Here is a 21,851-nt window from a genome sequence, read left to right as displayed (position 1 = left end):
CTTCCACACTTTTTCCTTCCACTCAACTTTCTGTTAACATGCTTGGATACAGCACTCTGTGAACAGCCAGCTTCTTTGGCAATGAATGTTTGTGGCTTACCCTCCTTGTGAAGGGTGTCAATGATTGTCTTCTGGACAACTGTCAGATCAGCAGTCTTCCCCATGATTGTGTAGTCTAGTGAACCAAACTGAAAGACCATTTTGAAGGCTCAGAAAACCTTTGCAGGTGTTTTGAGTTGATTAGCTGATTGGCATGTCACCATATTCTAATTATTTGAGATAGTGAATTGGTGGGTTTTTGTTAAATGTGAGCCAAAATCATCACAATTAAAAGAACCAAAGACTTAAACTACTTCAGTCTGTGTGCATTGAATTTATTTAATACACGAGTTTCACAATTTGAGTTGAATTACTGAAATAAATGAACCTTTCCACGACATTCTAATTTATTGAGATGCACCTGTATATATATATATTTGAAAACGTCTTTAAAACAAGATGTAAAACAAGTTTTTGTTATGAAATCTAAGAGACTTTGGTGAGGTTTATGCTTAAAAAAAGAAAAACTAATTGCTAATAGGATTAGAAAAATAAATTTCATTCAAAGGTAGGGCGAGTTCATTTTTCTTTCCTAAATGGCAAAGTTTTTTTTTTTTTAAATGATATGTATATATTTTTATTGGAAACAAGAATTAAAAAAATTAAATGGAAAAAGTTAGGGTGGGGATGGGGTAGGATAGGGTTGGGAATGTGTAGGATTTGGAGAAGAATTTGAATGTTATTGGGTAGGGAATATTTATACTGTGATAGCAGGTGATCAATGTAACAAGAGTAATCTCTTCAGCATCATGGATTTCACACTCAAACCTAATGACCTCTTGATAACCTACTGATCCTTCACTAATTGCCCCAATAAGGCACATCCAAGCCCTTCTGTACCTGTTCCTATGTATGTATCATTACAGCCACACAACACAGAAAACACCTGTTCATACAAAACACCCGATATTAAGCTCCTGGAGACTTTAATAAACGTCTGTATATCCATCTGTACACTTCTGTGCAAATCTTTCTAGCACTTTGAAGTAGTTTACAGATGCCTAATGTCAGGGGGATAATATTATTTGTTTTATTACTTTTGAAAGGTTTAATTTTTTTCTTTTGTGCATTGATTTATATGCAGTTCTTTCCAATTAGTTGCTACTGTCAGAAGCAGTAGTAGTCACCCAGAGAAGAGCGACAGACCTGGAACACATGGAACAAAAAAGCTTTGATTTGAAAACTGAGCAAATTCACATAGCCCTCTGTGAAGCCTGTCTAGTGTGACAACCTTGCAGTTGCCACACCAGATTATTGGGTAATTCATTGAGCCTCTACTAATTGACAAAATTATTCACTGGAATTAAAAACCCTGTGTGCCGCATTGGCTGAACTTTCAACAGCTAAGCATGCAAAGATCAATTTCCACATGGCTCTGGGTGCTTTTTGTGGACTCCAGGTTTCTAATAATTCCTCTACTGATGGATTGCTTTGAAATTCTGCCACTCATTTATTTGAAAGAATTGCACAGAATGGTCCAAGGCCTCATATTTGTGGCAGGCTGAGGGTTCCTTCTGCGTTACAACTGTGATCTGGGAACTATTTATGAGGTGTTTACAGAGGTGTTTCAAGGACGGTTTCAGCATCATTTGACTTCAGCACAAGGAGAGGAAACTGATTATATATTTACTGATTATATATTTCTAAAAGAATGCATTTTAGCATAAAATTAATCCATACAACTACAGTGGTTAAATCCAAATCTTTAGAAGCTATATGATAGGTGTGGTGAGAAACAGATCAATATTTAAGTCCTTTTTTTTTTTTTACTATAAATCTCCACTTTCAAACAGCCCTCCTAAGTGCTCTTCTCTCCTAAGGGTTTGTCTGCTTTTGTTTTTGGCAGTTCACATTCTACATGCATATCGCCACCTACTGGGCAGGGAGAAGAATTTATAGTAAAAAAAAGGGTCATAATATTGATCTGTTTATCACCCACTCACTTCTGAAGATATGGATTTAACCACTGGAGTCGTATGGATTACATTTATGATTCCTTTATGTGCTTTTTTGATCTTCAATGTTCTGGACCCTGTTGACTTACATTGCATGGACCTACAGAGAGTTATAACACATTATACACTGTATATTTTAGTATTTGTATGAATTTATTTAGTTTTAAGGACATTCAAATATTACTACTAAAAACAAGAAATAGATGCTAATTCTTTGCTCGTATTTCTCTATCACAGCCACAGCCAGTCTTTCTTTTTTTATTTTTTTTTTGTGCTTAAAGTTATCAGAGTTTGAAGGTACATACTTTAAAGACATCTTCATCAAGCTTCACTTTTGAGCAAAAAAACAGGCCAATTCCATTTGCACAATCGCGGGCATTGTTACACATAATCTGAGGGTTGCCATGGTGACCAGGGTGCATCAATTCTATAGCTATCTGAAACTCAGCTGCTAAAAGTTCTCTCGGACACAAATGCATCACGTTTAGGTCCCTGCGTACCCCATAACTATCTATTCTTCATGGCACTATCATCAGAGCCCTGTTTGTTTTGTTGGGCTGTCAATCATACTGTATATGCAACAAACTCTAATGCAATGTGTGTGGATGACTGTGTTTTACAGAGACAAAGCAGGCCTGCACTTTCAACGGTGTGGAGTACCACGATGGAGACATGTTCCGGATGGATGCTTGTCGATTCTGTCGCTGTCAGGGCGGGGTGTCCGTGTGCTTTACGGCACAGTGTGGTGTGCTGCACTGCGAACGCTACTACGTACCTGACGGAGAGTGCTGTCCTGTGTGCGAAGGTTAGATGACCCCAAAAGTAGCAGGATTGTTGTTTTAAAAGAGTAGTTCACTCAAAAAAGAAAATTCAGTCATTGTTTACTCACTCTCATGTCTTTCCAAACTTGTATGACTTTCTTATTTGGAACGCAAAAGGAGATATTTTAATGAAAATCCCGGTCCGCATTTTTAATAGAAAAGTTTCATAAATGTAGTTCATGCGACCTATGTGTAATATTCCAAGTGTTCTGAAGGCGTCCGAAATTTTTGAACGCTATGAGAGAAGCTTTGTTCAAAGTGGCATGCATATTCATGTGAGAGCTAGTGTTGTTTTTAGTGCTAAATAACGCAAGTTCTCGCTTGAACAGGTGCCGCTGTGAAAGCACAAAAGATGTCAAGATTTTCACTGAATAATTACATTTCGGTTCATTTCTCATCAAAACCTATCGTATGTCTTCAAAAGACTTAGAATATGATGCACGAATGGCATGGACTGCTTTTCTGATATATTTTGGTCCTTTTTTCTTCATAGCAAAAAAATTAACACGATTTTGAATTACATGAGTGTGAGTAAATTATGACAGAAGTTTCACTTTTGGGTGAACTAATCATTTAAATGGGATGCAACTCAACTTCCTTTTATGTGAAAGAAAATATTCATGTTCAATAGGTTTGTACACTTGGTGCGATTGTTTGGTCTGAACCCAACTGGGTGTGACTGGGTGTGATCATACAAAGATGCAAATTATACATCATCAATAGCTGAATTCTTCCATGAGTTACAACAGATTGTTTTCATACCAATTACAAACCACACAGAGTTCTCATGAACGGAACCCCAGGCCGCTTTTTCAAGTAGACTTGGGAATGGTTCAACAATCTGCTTTCACACCAATGAGCCGAAATCTGTCATGAAGGTCTATTATGAAAGCACCATTATACATTCTGACAGTTTATCAATAGCATAAGCAGGCATACACACCACACTATAAATGCTGTATATAGAATAAGCATCATCTCCACAAGTCTTTAGCATCATCGTGCCTTAGGGCCTGTTTAGCATTTTCTGTTTATGTTCTGCCTATAATTGATTCAGAAGGTGATTTTTTGATTTCTTATTTTAATGAGCAATGTCATTCAGAACCAAAGCGAAATCCTAAAGCAATTAAGACATGACTGGATTTTCAACGTCACGAAAGATAGTCTGCATTTCACGTTACATGATAGGAAAGATTCTGCCGATTGGACATTAAATTTGCAAATTAAATTATTTGTGTGCATGTGTTCTCAAAATTTAATGAGCATGCATGGCTAATTAGTTCAGAAAACTGCTCATTGTTTTATTTTGTATACAACCTGTAATAGCGTGTAATTTCGATTGCTATGCATCTCTCATGGGTAGACTCTGTTGTCCAATGCATTACAGCTCGGTATTACCTTGCTACGTTTCTCGCTCATATTGTATTTATCAGATTGTGGCTGCATTGAGATTAGTCTGCGAATGATTTTGCCGTTATGTAGGTAATTAAAGTGCAACTCCCCCTTTCCCTTGTAGCTTTTCTCTGGAGACTTTTACTGCGCTGAATAAATCAAATGAAATTTCCCAACTAAAGTTGGAAGGCTAACACTAATTGTACATCTGTATAAACAATCCATAAGCTCATATGCAGTCTTGGTTTATGGAAAAGATAAATCATTTCAACCAAGGACTGAAAAATTATACTCATCCGTCGCTCTAGGATGAATTTGTTGGCTTATCCCTCACGTATGCTGCATTTATTTATTTTAAATGTGTTTGTTAGTACATAAACAGCCTTCTTCTTGTAACGTCTTTCACGCAGACTCCATCTACCCGGTGCTCAATTTGGCCGGTTGCTACATGAACGGGCAGATCTGGGCTCACGGAGACCACTGGCGTGAGGACGACTGCACCTTCTGCCAGTGTGTGAGTGGAGAGGCTCGCTGTGTGGCGGCCGCCTGCGGCCACAGCTGCCTCAATCCTGTCACCATTCCAGGAGAGTGCTGTCCTGTGTGTGAAGGTAAGAAAAGATGCACTTTATGGATTTGGGCTTCTGGGTCGTGTGTGTGTGTGTGTCCTTTTGCCCATTAACCTCAGCATAGTTTGTTGGTCAGTGTTAGTGTTTTTTGGATCTCTAGTGAGTGTGATTGTGTATGATAGTGATATGCAAATAGATCATTCTTTTGATCTGGTTCTTTTGAATGATTCAGAGGACACTTGAAAATCAATCGGCTGTAATGGAGAATCTTTAACACAATCTATATAACTTATTCAAAAACATAGCTAACTCGATTTTTAACATTCCTGAAGAAAAGGTGAGTGGTGCTTACTTGTGCAAAACTTGCTCTTGAGGGAGATTGTCGATGCATTGCTGTGCAGTTGCTAGGTGGCAGATGGTTGAAAGTAGAGATAGAACATATAATTTTTTCTCTTCTGATCCGATTCCGATACCTGAACTATCAGTATTGGCTGATACCGATCCCGATCTGATGCCAGCGTTGTTTTGTTTTGCTTTGCTCTTAGTGTAAAGAAGCAAAAACCTCTAACAATACATTATTTAATTAAACAATTACATAAGAGCATGTGCAAAACTTTATTTTTAACTAGTCTGCAGGATGCAGCAGCAAAAATAACAGTAATTGCAGTGAAAGTCTTCAGTAGAAAAGAAGCCAGTTCTCTTTATACCTTTTAACTTGTATCTGGACTTGTAAATGGTTTCAGATCTCTCTCTCTCTCTCTCTCTCTCTCTCTCTCTCTCTCTCTCTCTCTCTCTCTCTCTCTGTTAGTTAGTTATTTAATTATTTATTTCATTTTAGTTTTATAAGTATAACAATCCACTTTTCAATCACACTTTTGGAACCCATTTTGTTTTATTGTAATTTCTAATAATAATAATTATTATTATAATTATAATTATTATTATTAATAATAATAATAATAATTGTATTTTACATTGGTAATACATTTCAGTTGTAATTTCTTAAGGCTTTTATTTTGAAAGTCCGGCGCTGAGGGCTCCAGGAAGTCTGTGTTTGAGTGTTTGTTTGTAGGCTAATTCACAGTAGTGTAATACGCTTCTCATTCAACATCTGGTAAAATGCTTGTCCGGTGCTGTTCTCAATGCATGTTATAGGCAGACAGAACTATTGGTCATCTACATCTGCGATGGAGTTTGTGTGGAGTGATCACATATTGCGCTGAGCGGCGCATCACGAGCCTCTGCGCTTGTTTATATGTGTGTCGGCAGAGCAGCGCTCGTTCAGTAAATCTTCAGTGAGACTTTTTTAGCTGTGCATACTGGCTGTATATTTATTATTAAACACAGCCTTTTGCAATTCACAAAGCTTTTGGATGACTGTAAGAGCCTGAATAAAATGCAAGAGTTATATGGTCTACTTTAATGGTGATTTGAAGGTTATTTATGTCATTCTTTGAGCTTGACAGTAACGTCAATGACCAACATGCGGTATCGGATTTGGATCCTGCTCGTCAGACCGATACCCGATCCAGGTAAAAACGTCAGTATCGGAACCAATACCGATCCAGGTATCGATCGGTGCCATCCCTAGTTGAATGAGCGTTATTAAGTGGTTGATAGAGGGTTCTAGATGTTTGTTGCTCACTGGCCCAAGTCAAAAGAGCCCACCCCCAAGCATTTATGATATACTTTTTCCTATATGGGTGTTTCTTCAACTTTGGGCACTTCTAGCAATGTGGATTTCCTAAAAGTTGTCACTTTTTTTTATTGTCCACTAACAATGTCCAACAGTGTATGTGCATGCATCACAGAAGATTCATGTCACTTTTGAAAATTCCCACTACAGTGTCAGTTCCAGCACATTTCAATTTGTGTATTATGTTTAATAGTATTATGTGGAGGAAATTATTGTGATGGAAATTATATTTTCAAAGGTTTTTAAAATAAAATTGCTGATTCCTTTGTCTTTCTAATCTTAATTTCATAGCTAACATTTTATGTATCCATATGCATACAATTAAATAATATATTCACACTCTTTGCATAATTTGGCAAAATTAAAGCTTGTTTGGAAATGACATCCAATGAAAATACTCTGTTCACAAGTGATATTTAGCTTGAATTGTCTTTGTTTTCTTCAAACATCACTTGTCTCATATTTCATTTCAAGCATGCTCTTCACTGACACTTTTGTCGAGTTGGTAAACAAATACACTAACTTTTTTGTGGGAGGGGGGACATTATTAGGGGCAAAATTGTTTGGTGTGGTGGAAATGACAGCACAACTTTGGGACAGTGGTAATTTTTGAAGAAAAAAAAGGGATAGAAATCATTTTCACACAATAAATATCAATGTGGTTTGTGTATATTTCACTCTTTGTTTTAGAGTATCATAGTTGTAAAAATTAATTACAAAATACAAATTATTTATTTAAATCATTGTCACAATAAATGCTGAAAAGGTCTGGGTCAGTGACAAGGCTAAAACAGTACAATCAATACATAAATGGCATTTGAAAAGTACCAAAAATAAATGATGAAGGCCTGGTAAAAAGTTTCCAGTTCAGTTTATTGAGACCTTCATACTACAAAAAGAAAAAAGGTGAAAATCAACCTTAGGACATGAAAGTGCCCAAATGTGAAAAAACACCCCTATGTGACTTGCCCCCTCCTTCGACATAAGTCTGTGGGATTATTTGTTCGTTTTATTGTCCGTCAGGTAAAAATAAATCATAAAACAAACCCCTAACCCTGTGTATTTGCTCAAAGGAATCAGATTTCACAGTGCAAGTGTATATGTGTGAGTGAGCCACTTTTCTGCTTATAAACCTCTGTTTCCTCACAATGTTCTCTAGCACTCAACTATATTTGTTTGACTTTCCAGTCACATACAGTATGTGTGAATAATCTACTAGACTGTTTGAGCAAAGCAGGCAGGTACATATCTGGATCTCCCAGCAACTCCTCCAACACAACCTAAGCATCTCTACTGTCTCAAATCTTTACTGCCTGACATCTTTACCATGCCATGTCTCTTCATCATGCAACGCCACACCAAAATCCTTCTGTGGATTTTTCCACCATTAGACTCTGCTGCTCACCCTTACCAGCAGAGGCTTATCATACGATGACTGCAGGTGGATATGTCATACCATGCTCACAGATCTGTAGAGGCTTCCAGAAGGACTTCCAGTGCCATTGCAGCTGGATTGACATTCAGCTCAGTGTTTGTTGGGCATGTGAGCTTTACATCGTTTTGTATCGCATTGTAAGCAACACAAGATATGGACGCACACCTCACTATGCAGGAATGCGACTCAGTTCTCTGGGGCATTTACTACATTCTTATAGATAGGGTTTGTAAAGGTTATTTCACTCTCTCTCTCTCTCTCTCTCTCTCTCGCTCTCTCACACACACACACACAGACACACACACAAATAAGCAAGCGAGTGATAAATGAGTGGCAGGTATGTTGGATAATGAATCTCTCCAGGGATTGGCTGTGTGCAGACTGATGACATCATCTTTTGAAAAGTACTGGAGAATATAGTTTTTTTTTTCTCAAGACTCAAATTGTAAAAAGCTACATGACATTTTCTCCTCTGTTACTCATAAACTCGGGATCACACTGAAAGGAAAGCTTGTTAAGAATGATTAATAATCTTATCAACTCTTTCTAAATGCCAGACTGACAATATGAGTGGAGGAGGCTTTGTAAAAAGCTACTGAACACCCCAGGGTTTTTGTAGCTGTGGGGGCTGGACTCCATGAAGATTCCAGTGGAATTGAGTTACACCAGTAGTATTAGGTTTCTTATCTGTCTCATGTACCCTCTGCACCTTCAACCAATTAACAATCCGGGTAAATGTAGCATGCTTCTCCTGCACACAGTATATTCAGAGATGGACGCCTGCTACAGCTCAAATGTGCCAGCAAGACTTCTTATATGTGGTGCTTGATAACATTCACTATGTTTTAATGCACAGTAATAATCAAGCTTCAGTGTGGATTTATCTTGTCTTGCTCTCAATGTCCAAGTTTACTAGAAACAATGTGTAATTGAAAACATAAAGGCTGCACGCATGGCCAGGTCGGGGGGGTGTCCGTAGATTTTCCTTACGAACATGCTAACCAGCCAATTTCTGACACCCTGACACCCACAGACAATTACATGTTGCACACAAAACTGGAAAGTACTTTCTCTATCTAGCAAACTATAAACTGATTGGCTGACTTTACACAATTTCCAAGAATAAAGCCCAAAGTATACTTCAGTAAGACGCAAATACTGAGCATCCACCTGCGGGATGCGTGATGCAAATTTCATCATCAGCAGAGTGCTCGAGGACTGAACACTTGCAGCCAGATTTTTTTTAACCACGCATACTCTAAACGCACAGAATGCACATGCGACTGGAGTTATTTGCACTAATTAGTTGGTTCACAAGGTGACAACACTCACATTTGAGCCGTTGCTTTCAAGAAGAAGTGCTAGAAGAAGAAGTAATCACTGCTAAACAACAGGAGACGAAGGTGGAAACAAGAAGGTGTGAGGAGATACTTGCATTTGTATACAGTAACTCCATAGCTGTCCGCCTGTGTATGCGTGCAGAGTCAAATGAATTGTACTTGGAAAGCAGGCAGGTTTTTCAGTCGGCCTGGAAACAAAGATGTGTTTATAAGGTACCGAGATGATACAGTGAGAGCTTTAGAGGATGAAATAATCACTGGATTTGCCAAAGATTGCCAGGTTAGTAAACTCAAATCTTTGAAAGATATTCAGAGTTTTGTTTGAGGCACTTAGTAGCAAGTAAAACTAGATATCCACGTTCAAAACAAAAGTTTTCTTAGTTTTGACTATGAAATGATCTGTACAAACAGATTGGTCGAACCAGTGTTGCTGTGACTTTAATAAATATGTTTTGAAAGTGCCAAAGAGCTACAGTGTAACACTTTTAGGTGAAATGAGCCTACAAATTGCTTACTTATGGTTGACTCTGCATATTATGCAAAAATCACACACATCAGGTTTAATTGTTTTTACTGCAGTCTATAGTGGCATCACCTAATTCAGAAAAACCCACCCCTAAACATAAAGTAGAAACAATACGAACTGTGATTGATCGCTTTACATGTCAGTCAGATGGCTCTTCCTTTCTAAGTGGGCAGTTCTAGACCGGAATAAGCAGCAATGTCGACCAGGCCTTTTGCCAAAGGCATGTTAGGCAATGTGAGACTTCTGCATCGCAAAATAGATCTCAAATGCAGTGCTCTGTCTTTATTTGATTTCTCTCTCTTTTGGCAGTGAAAGGATAGATCAAAGGAAGCATGTCTGCCTGCTGATCATCACAGGCTTCAGTGAAAGGTTAAGCATAGCGAGAGTGCATCAATGTGAAAATAATCAAACGGTTTAGAATTATTTCTGCTGTGATGGCCAGGTGACTAACTTCTTAGTATTTCATACTGTACCTATTCATGACTATGTATTGTGCTAGACAGATGGTGCACTGTGAAAAGCAGTTGTTATCTCAAGGATCAGTTTCTACTTAAAGGTATAGCCCACCCAGAAATGAAAATTCTCTTATCATTTACTCACCCTCATGCCATCCCAGATGTGTATGACTTTCTTTCTTCAGCAGAACACAAAGGAAGGTTTTTAAAATAATATCTCAGATCTGTAGGTCCATACAATGCAAGTGAATGGTGATCAGACCTTTGTAGCTCCAAAAATCACATAAAAGAAACATAAAAGTAATCCATGCTACCATATCCATATCTTCAGATGTAAGATAATAGGTATGGGTGAGAAACAGAACTATATTTAGGTCCTTTTTTAATATCCACTTTAACTTTCACTTACAGATATAAAAGTGAAATTGAAAGTGGATATTTATAGTAAAAAAGGCCTTAAATATTGATCTGTTTCTCACCCACACCTATTAAATTGCTTCTGAAGATATGGATTTAAACACTGGAGTCTTATGGATTACTTCTATGTTTCCTTTATGTAACTTTTGGAGCTACAAAGGTCTGAGGGGGAGTAAATGATGAGAGCATTTTCATTTGTGGTTGAACCATCCCTTTAATATAACTTGTAGAAAATACTTTTGTTGTTGTAACCTAATTGGTCAAGTTGAGTTTTCTGATTAAAGTACATTTTTGAATTGGATAAAATCATGTAATAACAACTTCTAACAACATTTTTCAAACAACATGTGGCATACAACATTTTTGACAACCCTTAGTTTTTGAATGCTTAAAAGCAGAAATGTGTAGCTCGTAAGTACTTATATTATTTTGTGTAAAGTTAAAGGGGTATATTTTAAGAGCACTAGCGCTAAGCGCAGCGCTATGCCATAAGTCATACACGCCAAGTGAATGGGAATGGCCATGAAGCTAAGTATAGGTGTAAGTGGGTTTGCCGAAATTGCACCAGCGATATAAACAAAGACAGCACATTCATATGAAGTTGTGTGTAGTGTAATATGGACTGTATGCAATGAATTAGAAGATTAGAAATATGGACTTGTGATACGCTCCTTTTATACGCATGGAAAATGTGTTCTCGTCAGGATTTGGATGTATGCTCCAGTAAATTATAAAGAATGAGAGTATATAAGTATCATTATCATCTACTGACACACAAATCATGGCTAGTGTTCACAGTGATTGTATCAGAATGTACTTTCATGACGATTTTGATTTTGAAAAATGTTATTAATTTATTGAAACAAAAATATTTCTAAATTCAAATTACACTAAAAATGAAACAAAATATAATCAAAATAACAAACATTTTACCCACTCCAACTTTTTTGCAATGACTTGAAAATCACTCTACGATAACAGGTGGAAAAATATCAATACACATTATATCATAAATACAATTGTAAATGTACTGTTAATATAAAAATAATAATTGAAAAATAAACCATGACCTCTAGATAGTTTAACACAAAAATCTTCTTTCTTTTTTATCATAAAACGGCTACAACAGTGATTGTCAGGGACAATTTGATGTTCCACAATATTTTCAGAGTTTGGACATGAACATTATTACCATCTGCTGGTGGAATCTCCAAACTTCAAATGTAAAAACTGAATTTAGACTTTGCGCTGAAAACAGACATACTTCTCAAACATCTAAGCACAATAACCTGTTTCTCAGGAAAATAGCAAATCGGGCTTTGCACCACTTCATTAACATACAATACACCCACAGTTTGTGCGCAAACACTCCCACTTATGCCCACTTGAGCTTTGCACTGGCAAGAAAATTGCGCTTAGAATTAGCACTCTCAAGACATAGCGCATGTTTGTTACGCATAGCGCTGCGCTTTGCGCTCTCACGAAAATAGAGCCCAAAGTCTAAATGATGCTTTTAGCTGTGGGATTACTGTTCTAGACGTATTTACAAACTCTGAGATCATGCCACAGATGCTGCGGTTAGAGCTTACTGTAACTTGTTTCAAATCGGGAACATTGCTTTAGTAATGGTGCCCCTTCTGTCACAGATACAATTGTGACAGTAGTTATTATAGTCACTGAATATATTCAATGCCTCCGAAGCCTCAGCCTTTACAACAGTTTGTACTGTGTCCGTGACACTATGTTACCTGTGTTTTGAAGTCACACACACTGTTCTGGACATGTTGGTTTATACCATAACAAAGCATGTTGTCTACTGCTGTCGGAGCCACAGTGTCGGCAGCCTTGTAACAGCATTTTTACAATCAATAATAGAGATAGAACCATGGATTTCTTATATACCTGAAAATAACTATCTGATATCATGTTAATTCATCTCCATTTACAGCCATACAAAAGTCTGTGTATTCTACCATTTTTAAAGCATCATTAATTGTAATTATGCCATTATATCATTGTAGATGTCTTACCAAAAGCTTTGTCTAACTAACGAGGCTAACCAGCCAAACCTTGACCCCCCATATAGTTCAAGATTGAGCTCTTTTTGTTTGGTAAAGCAGCAGCAGCACGGTCATATGTATTCAGCAGTGCCATATGTGGCCCTATTAAAACATGGGAGATGGGGAAATAAACGCCCCTGTAATGATGCATGATATCCCCCTAGACAGAGGTCTTAAACAGCCAAACCTGTTGACAAGGACTAGAGAACTCTGCTCTTGCTGCGCCCTCACATTTACATGTGGCATGCTACATGCGGCTGTTTGTGGAGTTGGTGGACACATTCCAGAGCCGATTCCCATTTCTCTCATTCATATGTTTACATCATGTTTATGAGTCACACTTAGCTAGTGATGAGAGCTTTTGATGGGAACTGTAATGGGACATTCATATTGTTTTTTTTGTAGCACAGTGTTAATTTGTACATTTTTTTTACACTGTCTTTTGTCTAAAAAGCTGTCAGTATTTTGTAATGTCATAATATTTAATTTTATTCCATTTAACTTTTATCAAAATATGCAAAATGACAACAACTTGTCAAACTGTAACAGATCAAACTTAAGCCAAATAGTCCTACATTTTTTAATTTATAAACATGTATTAATAAAATATTTCATATAAATATATAAAAGCTTTACCAACATAAACAAAATACAACATGCTATGACTGAATAAAACGCACAGTTAGCGTTTTTGTAGCAACTCTTATTTCACCAGGAAGCTGCGGTGAAATGTAGAACGCTGCATGTAAAACTCAGTTTGCAAAAATGTAGATGTAGTAATGTTTATTCTATGAGACTAGGTTGGTAATTACGAGTATAAATGAAAATGATGATACTCACAATATTTTGTAGATATGAGTGTTGCATAGACATAAATTGCTTCCAAAGATGAAAATGTGAACAGCTCTGAGTAGAATCTCAAAGTTGCCATCTCGTAATTACAGTAATTCTGACATGACATGAACGCAGTATTAGGACACGTCCACACTAATGCATTTTCATTTGAAAACTCATGATTCCCTACGTTTATTCCTCTCATCAACACTGGAACAGCATTTTACTCCACCGAAAGCAAAGAATTTAGAAAACGCTCTCCAGAACAGCATATTTTTTTAAAATTGTGGCCACTTCGGCACTAAAATGGTTTCTTCTGAAAATGCATTGATTTTGCTACGTTTTAACATCTTATTCACACTAGAACTGCGTTTTCCTCCACAGAAAGTTCAAGTTTACCTGTGCTTTTGCTTTATTGTCAGGTTTTAAATTAGATTTATGTTGTGGATATACAGCAATTGATTAATTGCTTATAGATAGGATGCATTTGAGTGACGTAAGTGTTCAAGTGGTTCATACAGACTATGAATGGATTTGAATCTCTGAGTAGGGCTGAGTAGATTTTTCACCTTGCCTTTGTTACATTTTTATCAGTAATTTCATTTACAGGTTAAACACTTTTAGAGCGTTACATTGCATTGCTTTTTTTTTTTTTTTTTTTGGCTTTCTCCCCAATTTGGCATGCCCAATTCCCCCTGCTTACTAGGTCCTCGTGGTGGCGCGGTTACTCGCCTCAATCTGGGTGGCAGAGAACAAGTCTCAGTTGCCTCCACTTCTGAGATAGTCAGCCCGCGCTTCTTGTCACGTCAGCTTGCCATTCATGACACTGCGGAGACTCATAGCATGTGGAGGCTCATGCTATTCTCCGCGATCCATGCACAAATTACCACGCACCATTGAGAGCAAGAACCACTTATTGCGACCATGAGGAGGTTACCCCATGTGACTCTACCCTCCCTAGCAACCGGGCCAATTTGATTGCTTAGGAGACCTGGCTGGAGTCACTCAGCACACCCAAGATTCGAACTTGCCACTGGTAGTCAGCGTCAATACTCGCTGAGCTACCCAGGCCACACATTGCATTGCTTTTAAATGTTACTTACATGATCAGGTCAGACCCACTCCAGAGATGTCTTTTGGCACTGAAACCCTCCCACTTCTCTTTTCTTGTGTCCGTGTCCATGTCCCATCCCAGCCCTGCCCGTCCTCTAAACCCTATTGGACACAGTCTGACTTTATCCCCCCAGTCCCATGACAGCTTAATTTAGCTCATCTGCCAGCTGCCCCTGCGCTCTGTGCATTTTTATTTCCTAATTATTATTTGTTAGAAGACCTCATATCCTCAAGGTGAAACCCTCTCGCTGTCACAGGGAAGTTATTGTACCAGACGCAGCATGTGTAATTAAGCAAATGAAAGCTGTCAGGTTGGGTTGAACCCCTGAAACTTGCACATCGCATTTGAAGCAAAACCCACAACCAATAGGAGTTTTACACCTGAACTACTCCATATTAAATATCTGTTTACATTTCCATTCATACAGTATGCAAGTGTTTATTTGTAGCAGTCTTTGAACATGGCCATGCTTGGTTAGTTGTGCTGCTCATTTACTTTCAGGCCCACACATGAAGAAACATAGCAAGGCTCCGGTGTTGAAATGGCTTTAAATGTTACAGTAGCGTTAATGAAACAGCGTTTTTTTAATGAATATTTTTATGCACCATAAAAGTAGTCCATATGATTTGTAAACTATATTTTAAGTCTCCTGAATCCATACAATAGCTTTGTGTAAGATAGACCAAAATGTAAGCTGAAAATCTTCCCCTTCACTGTAGTTCTCAAATCTCACTTTCACTCATGTATACTCAGAATGCTTGCTAGATTTAACATCAATGATGTTGAATGCCATTGGTTATCACGTGTCACAAGATTAATCACTTTTGAATATGTGAAAGTGCGAATGATATATGAGAACTACAGTGTAGGGGAAGGATTTCAGTGAATAACGACTTAAATTTTGATCTGGTTCTTACAAAAAGTTATTGTATGGATTCATAAGACTTGTAACAAGTGTACAAGTCATATGGACTACTTTTATGAAACTTTATGCTTTTTTTTTTTTCTTTTTGGAGCACCCCCCTCCTCCTTTCTTTCTTCATTGTATAGAGTATCGCATTTTGGACAACCTGATTAACATCTGCTTTTGTTTTCCATAGAAGAAAGTGAGTAAATGGTGACAGAATTTTCATTTTTGAGTTAACTATTCTGTTAAGATGGATCCTCCGTTGTTAGTCAAAATATTCACCATACTTGTTGAGATTGACTCCCTACAGTAGAACAGCACACAGCTCTGCATGCAAAAAAAAAAAAAAAGGTTCCCTGGAAGAAAGAAAAGAACCACAAGAGCAGCTGATTGGATGAGCAATTTGACAAGCACAAACCAATCAATTCTGTCAGTAATTTCTGCATGCTCTACAAGCATCTCTGTTTTTCAGTAGGGGCACATTATGGATTATCACTCCACTGTGGAAAATAGTAAAAATTTTATGATGGCTCGTATTTGGACTACAGCCATCAACCATATAAGAAGTCATGAAGACTCACCCTCATGTTGTTCCAAACCTTCATGACTTTTTTTTTTTTTTTTTTTTTTGTGAAATACAAAAGCCAATAGGCAGAATGTTAGCCTCACCATTCACTTCCTTTGAATGGGAAAAAGCAAACAAACACAGACCTTAACGCGTTTCCTTTTGTGTTCCACGTAAGAATGAAAGGAAAACTTTTTGGGTGAACTGGGTGATCTTTTTAACCATTTTGCAGTCTTTCCCGGATTTTGCAATCTTGCAGTCGCAAGAATGAATGCAAATTCAACCACTCTCTGCATTATTTGTGGTAGCTTGCAATTTTGTATACATTTGCCATTACACGAATGTTAAAGTAAAACCGGAACGTTTTGTGTTCAATATCAAAATCCTTGTCTAGACTTTTAAACAGTGCACGTACATCACAGATGAGCTAGCGTTTAACATTCACAGAGCTGGTCTAAATGGTCAGAAAATGTTCAAATAAAGACAATTAAGGGTCTTTCATTGAACTTGCATTAGCCATATCAAGGGGTTTCCCTGTTAAATGTATTGTATTTTTATGTGTATTTATTATTTTTTGCTTGCTAACTGCATATTCAGTTATTTTGTACCTAAACAATTACAGGCATTTGCACTTTTACCATCTTTGACACACTGCAAATTTTGCAAATGGCAAATAATAAGGAAAAGGTGTCACAAAATCCTGGTGGGACTGATTTTGGACTGTAAGGGGGTTTAGAGGAAAGGAGGCGGCGAGAACCGGCTTGACAACTTAAATAATAATTTATTAAACAAAAACCCAAACAAAAACACACAACTAAAAACACAGCACAGCTGTCTGTAATTCTCTCTCTCTCGAACTGTCGTCCCCGGCCACCTTTATCCCTCACGCGCCCCATCAGGCTGATTGGGGACCGGGTGTGTCTCATTCCAGCCCGGCCCCACCCTCCTCGGCTCTACATGGACCTTGACAACTTTATCTGTTTCTCTCTTTGCCCATTTGGTTGGATTCTTTTCCATCTGTATCTGTGTACTAGGCACAGAGTGTGAGATAATTTTCAATGAGGACAGAAATCAAAAAGAAACTTGTCAGAGCTGTCAGAACCTTAACGGTAAGATGGTTTGTGTGTCACTGATACACTGCAAGCTTCAGTATTAAAGGAATAGTTCATCCTAAATGACAATTCTGTTTCTGTAAATGACTTTCTTCCTCAGAACACAAAAAGTGATTTCTGAAGCATTTGGCCACTCTTTTGAAAGTGAATGAGGACTGGCACTGTCAAGTTCTAAAATGACAAAAAATAAGCACCATAACAGTAGTCCATATGACTACTGTAGCTCTGTGTGAGGAACAAGCTGAATTTATGTATTTATTAATTTTGAAGTTTGACAGCCCTAGTCCTCATTAACATTCAGTATGTGAATGGAGTGACAAGAATATTCTTCATGAATCATTTGTATTTTACAGAAAGAAAGAAAAAAAGCCATATAGGTTTGGATTCAGTCAGATCAGTTTTAACTAGGAATAATCATTATAAAAAGGTGATGTCATTGCGAGCGAACAGAGGAGACGAGACAAGATGAGAGGAGATCGGGTGCTCACAGTACATTTGATCTCTTTGCCATGCTGTTGTACGTCATCATCTTACTCACGGCTGTTAACTGAAGCTCAAAGAAGGGTCTGTGGAAAATTGCTTTTGACTCTCATGACTCATAAGCATGGTCACGTTTGAGACCCTGCATTCCTCACATTCTCTTTCAGTCTGTTTAACTATCTCACTTAGTCAAGAGTGACTCACTTCCTCTATGGGAATTTTGTATTCTAGAGCCCACCTACATCACAATGGCGCCTCCTGCCTGCGGCTCGCTGAACAATTGCACGCTGACGGAGAAGAGCTGCCCGTATGGATTTCGTCTGGACGGCAACGGCTGCCGGATGTGCAGTTGCAAGACACGTAAGTGTAAAGTGCTTCATCTTCACTGTACCATACAGACGCTGTCAGCTGGTCTTTAGCTGTATTCTCTCCAGACACTGACTGGCTTTAGTAGAGCTGTTTATGAGAATAAACACTGAAGAACAGATGGATTAAGGGATTGTTTTGTGTGCAATGTGAGGCTGGGTGAATCTTAGTCTCAGAAATTAAAAGGAAAAAAAGATAATTATGCTAATCTTGCTGATGAAGAATGCTACCAAAATCCCCTCTCTGGATTATATATACTGTAATACAGTTTATACAGTATATTATACATTTATAAATATTATTTATTTTGACAAAACTATTTTTTATGGATGAGTTGGACCAGCTAGTGATGGAAAAGCAGACATTATATTATATTATATTATATTATATTATATTATATTATATTTTTATGAAATATGACAAATGGTGTGTTTTTAATTAATTTATATTATTTTCCTCTGTTTTATTATGTGCAGCGCATTTGAATTTTCCTTTGATTGTATTCATGTTTGTTGTATTTCTCATGTTTTTGCCTCTGTCTCAATAGAGCTGACCTTAAAACATGTATATTACAATGGATGTAATTAATGTGTAAAAAGGTAATTAATTAGTCTCTGCTCTATTTTCCTTCTAACCTTCAGGAGAAGAGCTATGCAGTGATTTAATTGCCAGCTGCACTCTGAAATGCCCTTTTGGCTTCCAGACTGACATCCACGGCTGTGAGGTTTGCCAGTGCCGTCCACGTCACAAGAAGTGCAAGGCCGTGGCCTGCGTCAAGGACTGCCCCTTTGGATACATGTAAGACAGATCAAATCTGATGCACAGAGATCTTAAATATTGAAAGAAGTGCAAAGAATTTTTTTTATAGTGAACATTTTTTATTTTACAAATTTTTTATTTTATAATATAATATCATACAACCCTATATAAAAGCCTAAATTAGGGATGTAACAGTTCAATAATTTAAATTACATTTTTCAAAGAGCCAATTTCTCCCACATTCATTGCAATAAAGAAAACGGATGTGATCAGTTCTGTTGTCACTGTCAAAGACAGTCAACTTATAACTCCATGAGTGTTCAACATCACACTCACCTGAGATACTATGTTCCAAAACAAGAGAGATATATCCACTATGAATTCCAAAACTGCTCCAGTGAGAAGTCATAATGATTTGTTCACCCTCTTTATTGTTTTGCAGTGAAGTAACGCATATCACTAATTAGCATTTGCGTGAAGGCATCTGAATGCCGTTATTGCAGGATAAAGCGATTCCTGAGAAAGACTTGTTGATATTGAAATCAACAGCCAAACACACACACCCCTCCCATCATTGTTCCTTCAGAAGCTCGGCTCCGCAAATTCACGCACATGCAATAGTGTTGTATGGATCGGTCTGATCCACTTTGTTTATTTTCCCATTTACAGAACAAGGGCTGTGTACAAACACCAGTTTTTTGAAGAGATATTTGCAGAATTTGACAAAAAGTGAATTGGATTAAAATGACTTAGTCCACCTTTAAGCTATTCAAACGAGTTTGACAGATTCACGTTGATGAGTGACTCTAAGGTGAGATTGAGATCATGCATTCTTTATTGACAGACCGCGCGTGTACGCACATACTTTGATGATCTATGATATTATGCTTTCATTCCGGAGCCCTGGCTTCAAAATTGTAATTTTTAATATTTTCCACCAGATGGCGCCATTTTCCCTCATGTTTAGCCTATGGAGAAAATGCATGCTTTTTTCCTATTTTCTATTTGCTGTATTATAGAGCACTGCAGGCCAACTGAATAAATGATGCAGCTAAAATTGTGTGGGTGTGTTGGTATGGATGTCAGAGTGTATTTTGTATGTGTGTGTGTGAGTGTGTGTGTGTGTATGTGTGTGTGTGTGTGTGTGTGTGTGTGTGTGTGTGTAAATAATAACAGTGGCATTATGTAAACAAACTGGCATTTAAAGGGTTAAAATCCTGAAAATTAATGAATATTTGGTAGTTATGATCAGGGCTGATGTTGGTTAAAAAATCTAAGTCAGTGAAAGTGGAAAATAATATTAATATATAATATTTTTATGGCATTTTTTGACACGGACATTTTTGTCCTCGAAGGACCTCTGAGTAACTTTTTTTTATTGACGCACAAGAATTAATATGACCTGTGCACTTTATTCCAAGTCTTCTGAAGCCATATGATAGCTTTGTGTTAGGAACAGATTGAAATTTAAGTTGTTATTCATTGAAAATCTTCCCCTCCACTATAGACCTCATACCACACTCGTGCTCATTCATGTTCCAAAAAGAGCATAGTCATGCAGATTTTAAACAGCATGAGGCTGAGTAAATAATGGCAATATTTTCATTATTGAGTGAACTATTTTAGCTCAGTTTGGTGTATTGTGGTGCTGTGTTTAAAGCTCTGGGCTGGTAACCAAAATGTTATAGGTTCAAACCTCACAAGGGACAATTATTGCACCCTTGAGCCAAACATGTTTTGGAGAAAAGTGTCAACTAAATGACATGTAATTTATTAATTTATGAAACCAATTTTTTAAAATCAATCATGTATAGTGATTCACTGTTAGGATTAGCATAAGAATGTCCTACTTTCTCCTTTATCTCCACTTCACAGATGTCATAATAACATTTTTATTCATTCCAGTCATTTCTTATCCTTCATTTTGCATGTCAATGATACTCCAATGATATTCAAAAACGATCAAGACAACAGCCGTTTGTTTACAAACCGAAGCACCTACCACACAGTTCCTCACATGGTCTACAGAAATTGTGAATGACAAAATGGTCCCCAACTCTATGCGTTGCTCGTTTGTGTTTGGCTGCAAGTGTGGAGCTGACAGCTAATTAGGGCCAGCTCAGATCAGCGCATCTGATTGCACTGTGTAAAAAATTAGTTGCGATAGCAAAGCTGAGGCCTAATCTACACAACACCATGTCTTGACACCACCACAAATAAACACTGCTTCTCCACATCTGAAAAAAAATCTGCTCCAATTACACAGGCAGATCGCCAAGCTAATTTGTAAAAACTTCTGTGGAGCTGTGCACTCTGTGCAGCAGGTTAAAGAGACACCTTGCGTTGCATGAAGATGAGACAGGAGAAGAAAAGAACGAATTCTTTGACTCCATCCAATGACTGCAAGTAATTTGATTTAAAATTTTTATTATTGGGCTCCAAATGCGCCACAAGTGCCCAGTGCTAAAATTATACTATTCCATATTATGTGATGCGAATTGTCAGTGTTTTTGCTTTGCTTTGCTTTGTGTGTGTGTGTGAGTGTGTTTTGTTTTGTTTTGTTTTGTTTTGTTTTGTTTTGTTTTTTGTTTTGTTTTGTTTTGTTTTGTTTTGTTTTGTTTTGTTCTGTTTTTGTTTTTGTTTTTGTTTTTGTTTTTGTTTTTGTTTTTTGCTTTCTGATTTGTTGTGTTTTGTTTAGTTTTTGCCAAAATTATATTACATTTGCCACTTTTACATGCTTTGCTTTGCTTTTTTGTTTTGTTTTGTTTTGTGTTTTGTTTTGCTTTTTGTTTTGTTGTGTTTTGTTTTGTTTTTGCCACATACACAGTACAATTATATTACATTTGCCACTTTTACACGCTTTGCTTTGGTTTTTTGCTTTACTTTTTTTTTGTTGTTGTTGCTTTCGCTTTTGCCACTTTTACAATGACATTGCATTTGCCACTTTTACAT

General features: G+C 37.3%; 1 protein-coding gene across 1 annotated transcript in view; it reads left to right on the top strand.

The window, feature by feature from the left end:
• Nucleotides 1-21,851, top strand: part of LOC127411303 (cysteine-rich motor neuron 1 protein-like) — a 219,018-nt gene that overhangs the window by 166,148 nt on the left and 31,019 nt on the right. Inside the window, exons 6-9 of the mRNA XM_051646782.1 lie at nucleotides 2,677-2,859; nucleotides 4,678-4,875; nucleotides 18,006-18,134; nucleotides 18,782-18,938. Coding sequence (XP_051502742.1) covers nucleotides 2,677-2,859; nucleotides 4,678-4,875; nucleotides 18,006-18,134; nucleotides 18,782-18,938 — 667 coding nt within the window. The remainder of the gene's footprint in view (nucleotides 1-2,676; nucleotides 2,860-4,677; nucleotides 4,876-18,005; nucleotides 18,135-18,781; nucleotides 18,939-21,851) is intronic.

The sequence above is a fragment of the Myxocyprinus asiaticus genome, chromosome 20 (assembly GCF_019703515.2).
Source record: "Myxocyprinus asiaticus isolate MX2 ecotype Aquarium Trade chromosome 20, UBuf_Myxa_2, whole genome shotgun sequence".
NCBI classification, from domain to species: Eukaryota; Metazoa; Chordata; class Actinopteri; order Cypriniformes; family Catostomidae; genus Myxocyprinus; species Myxocyprinus asiaticus.
This window is presented reverse-complemented; position numbering and strand designations above follow the sequence as displayed.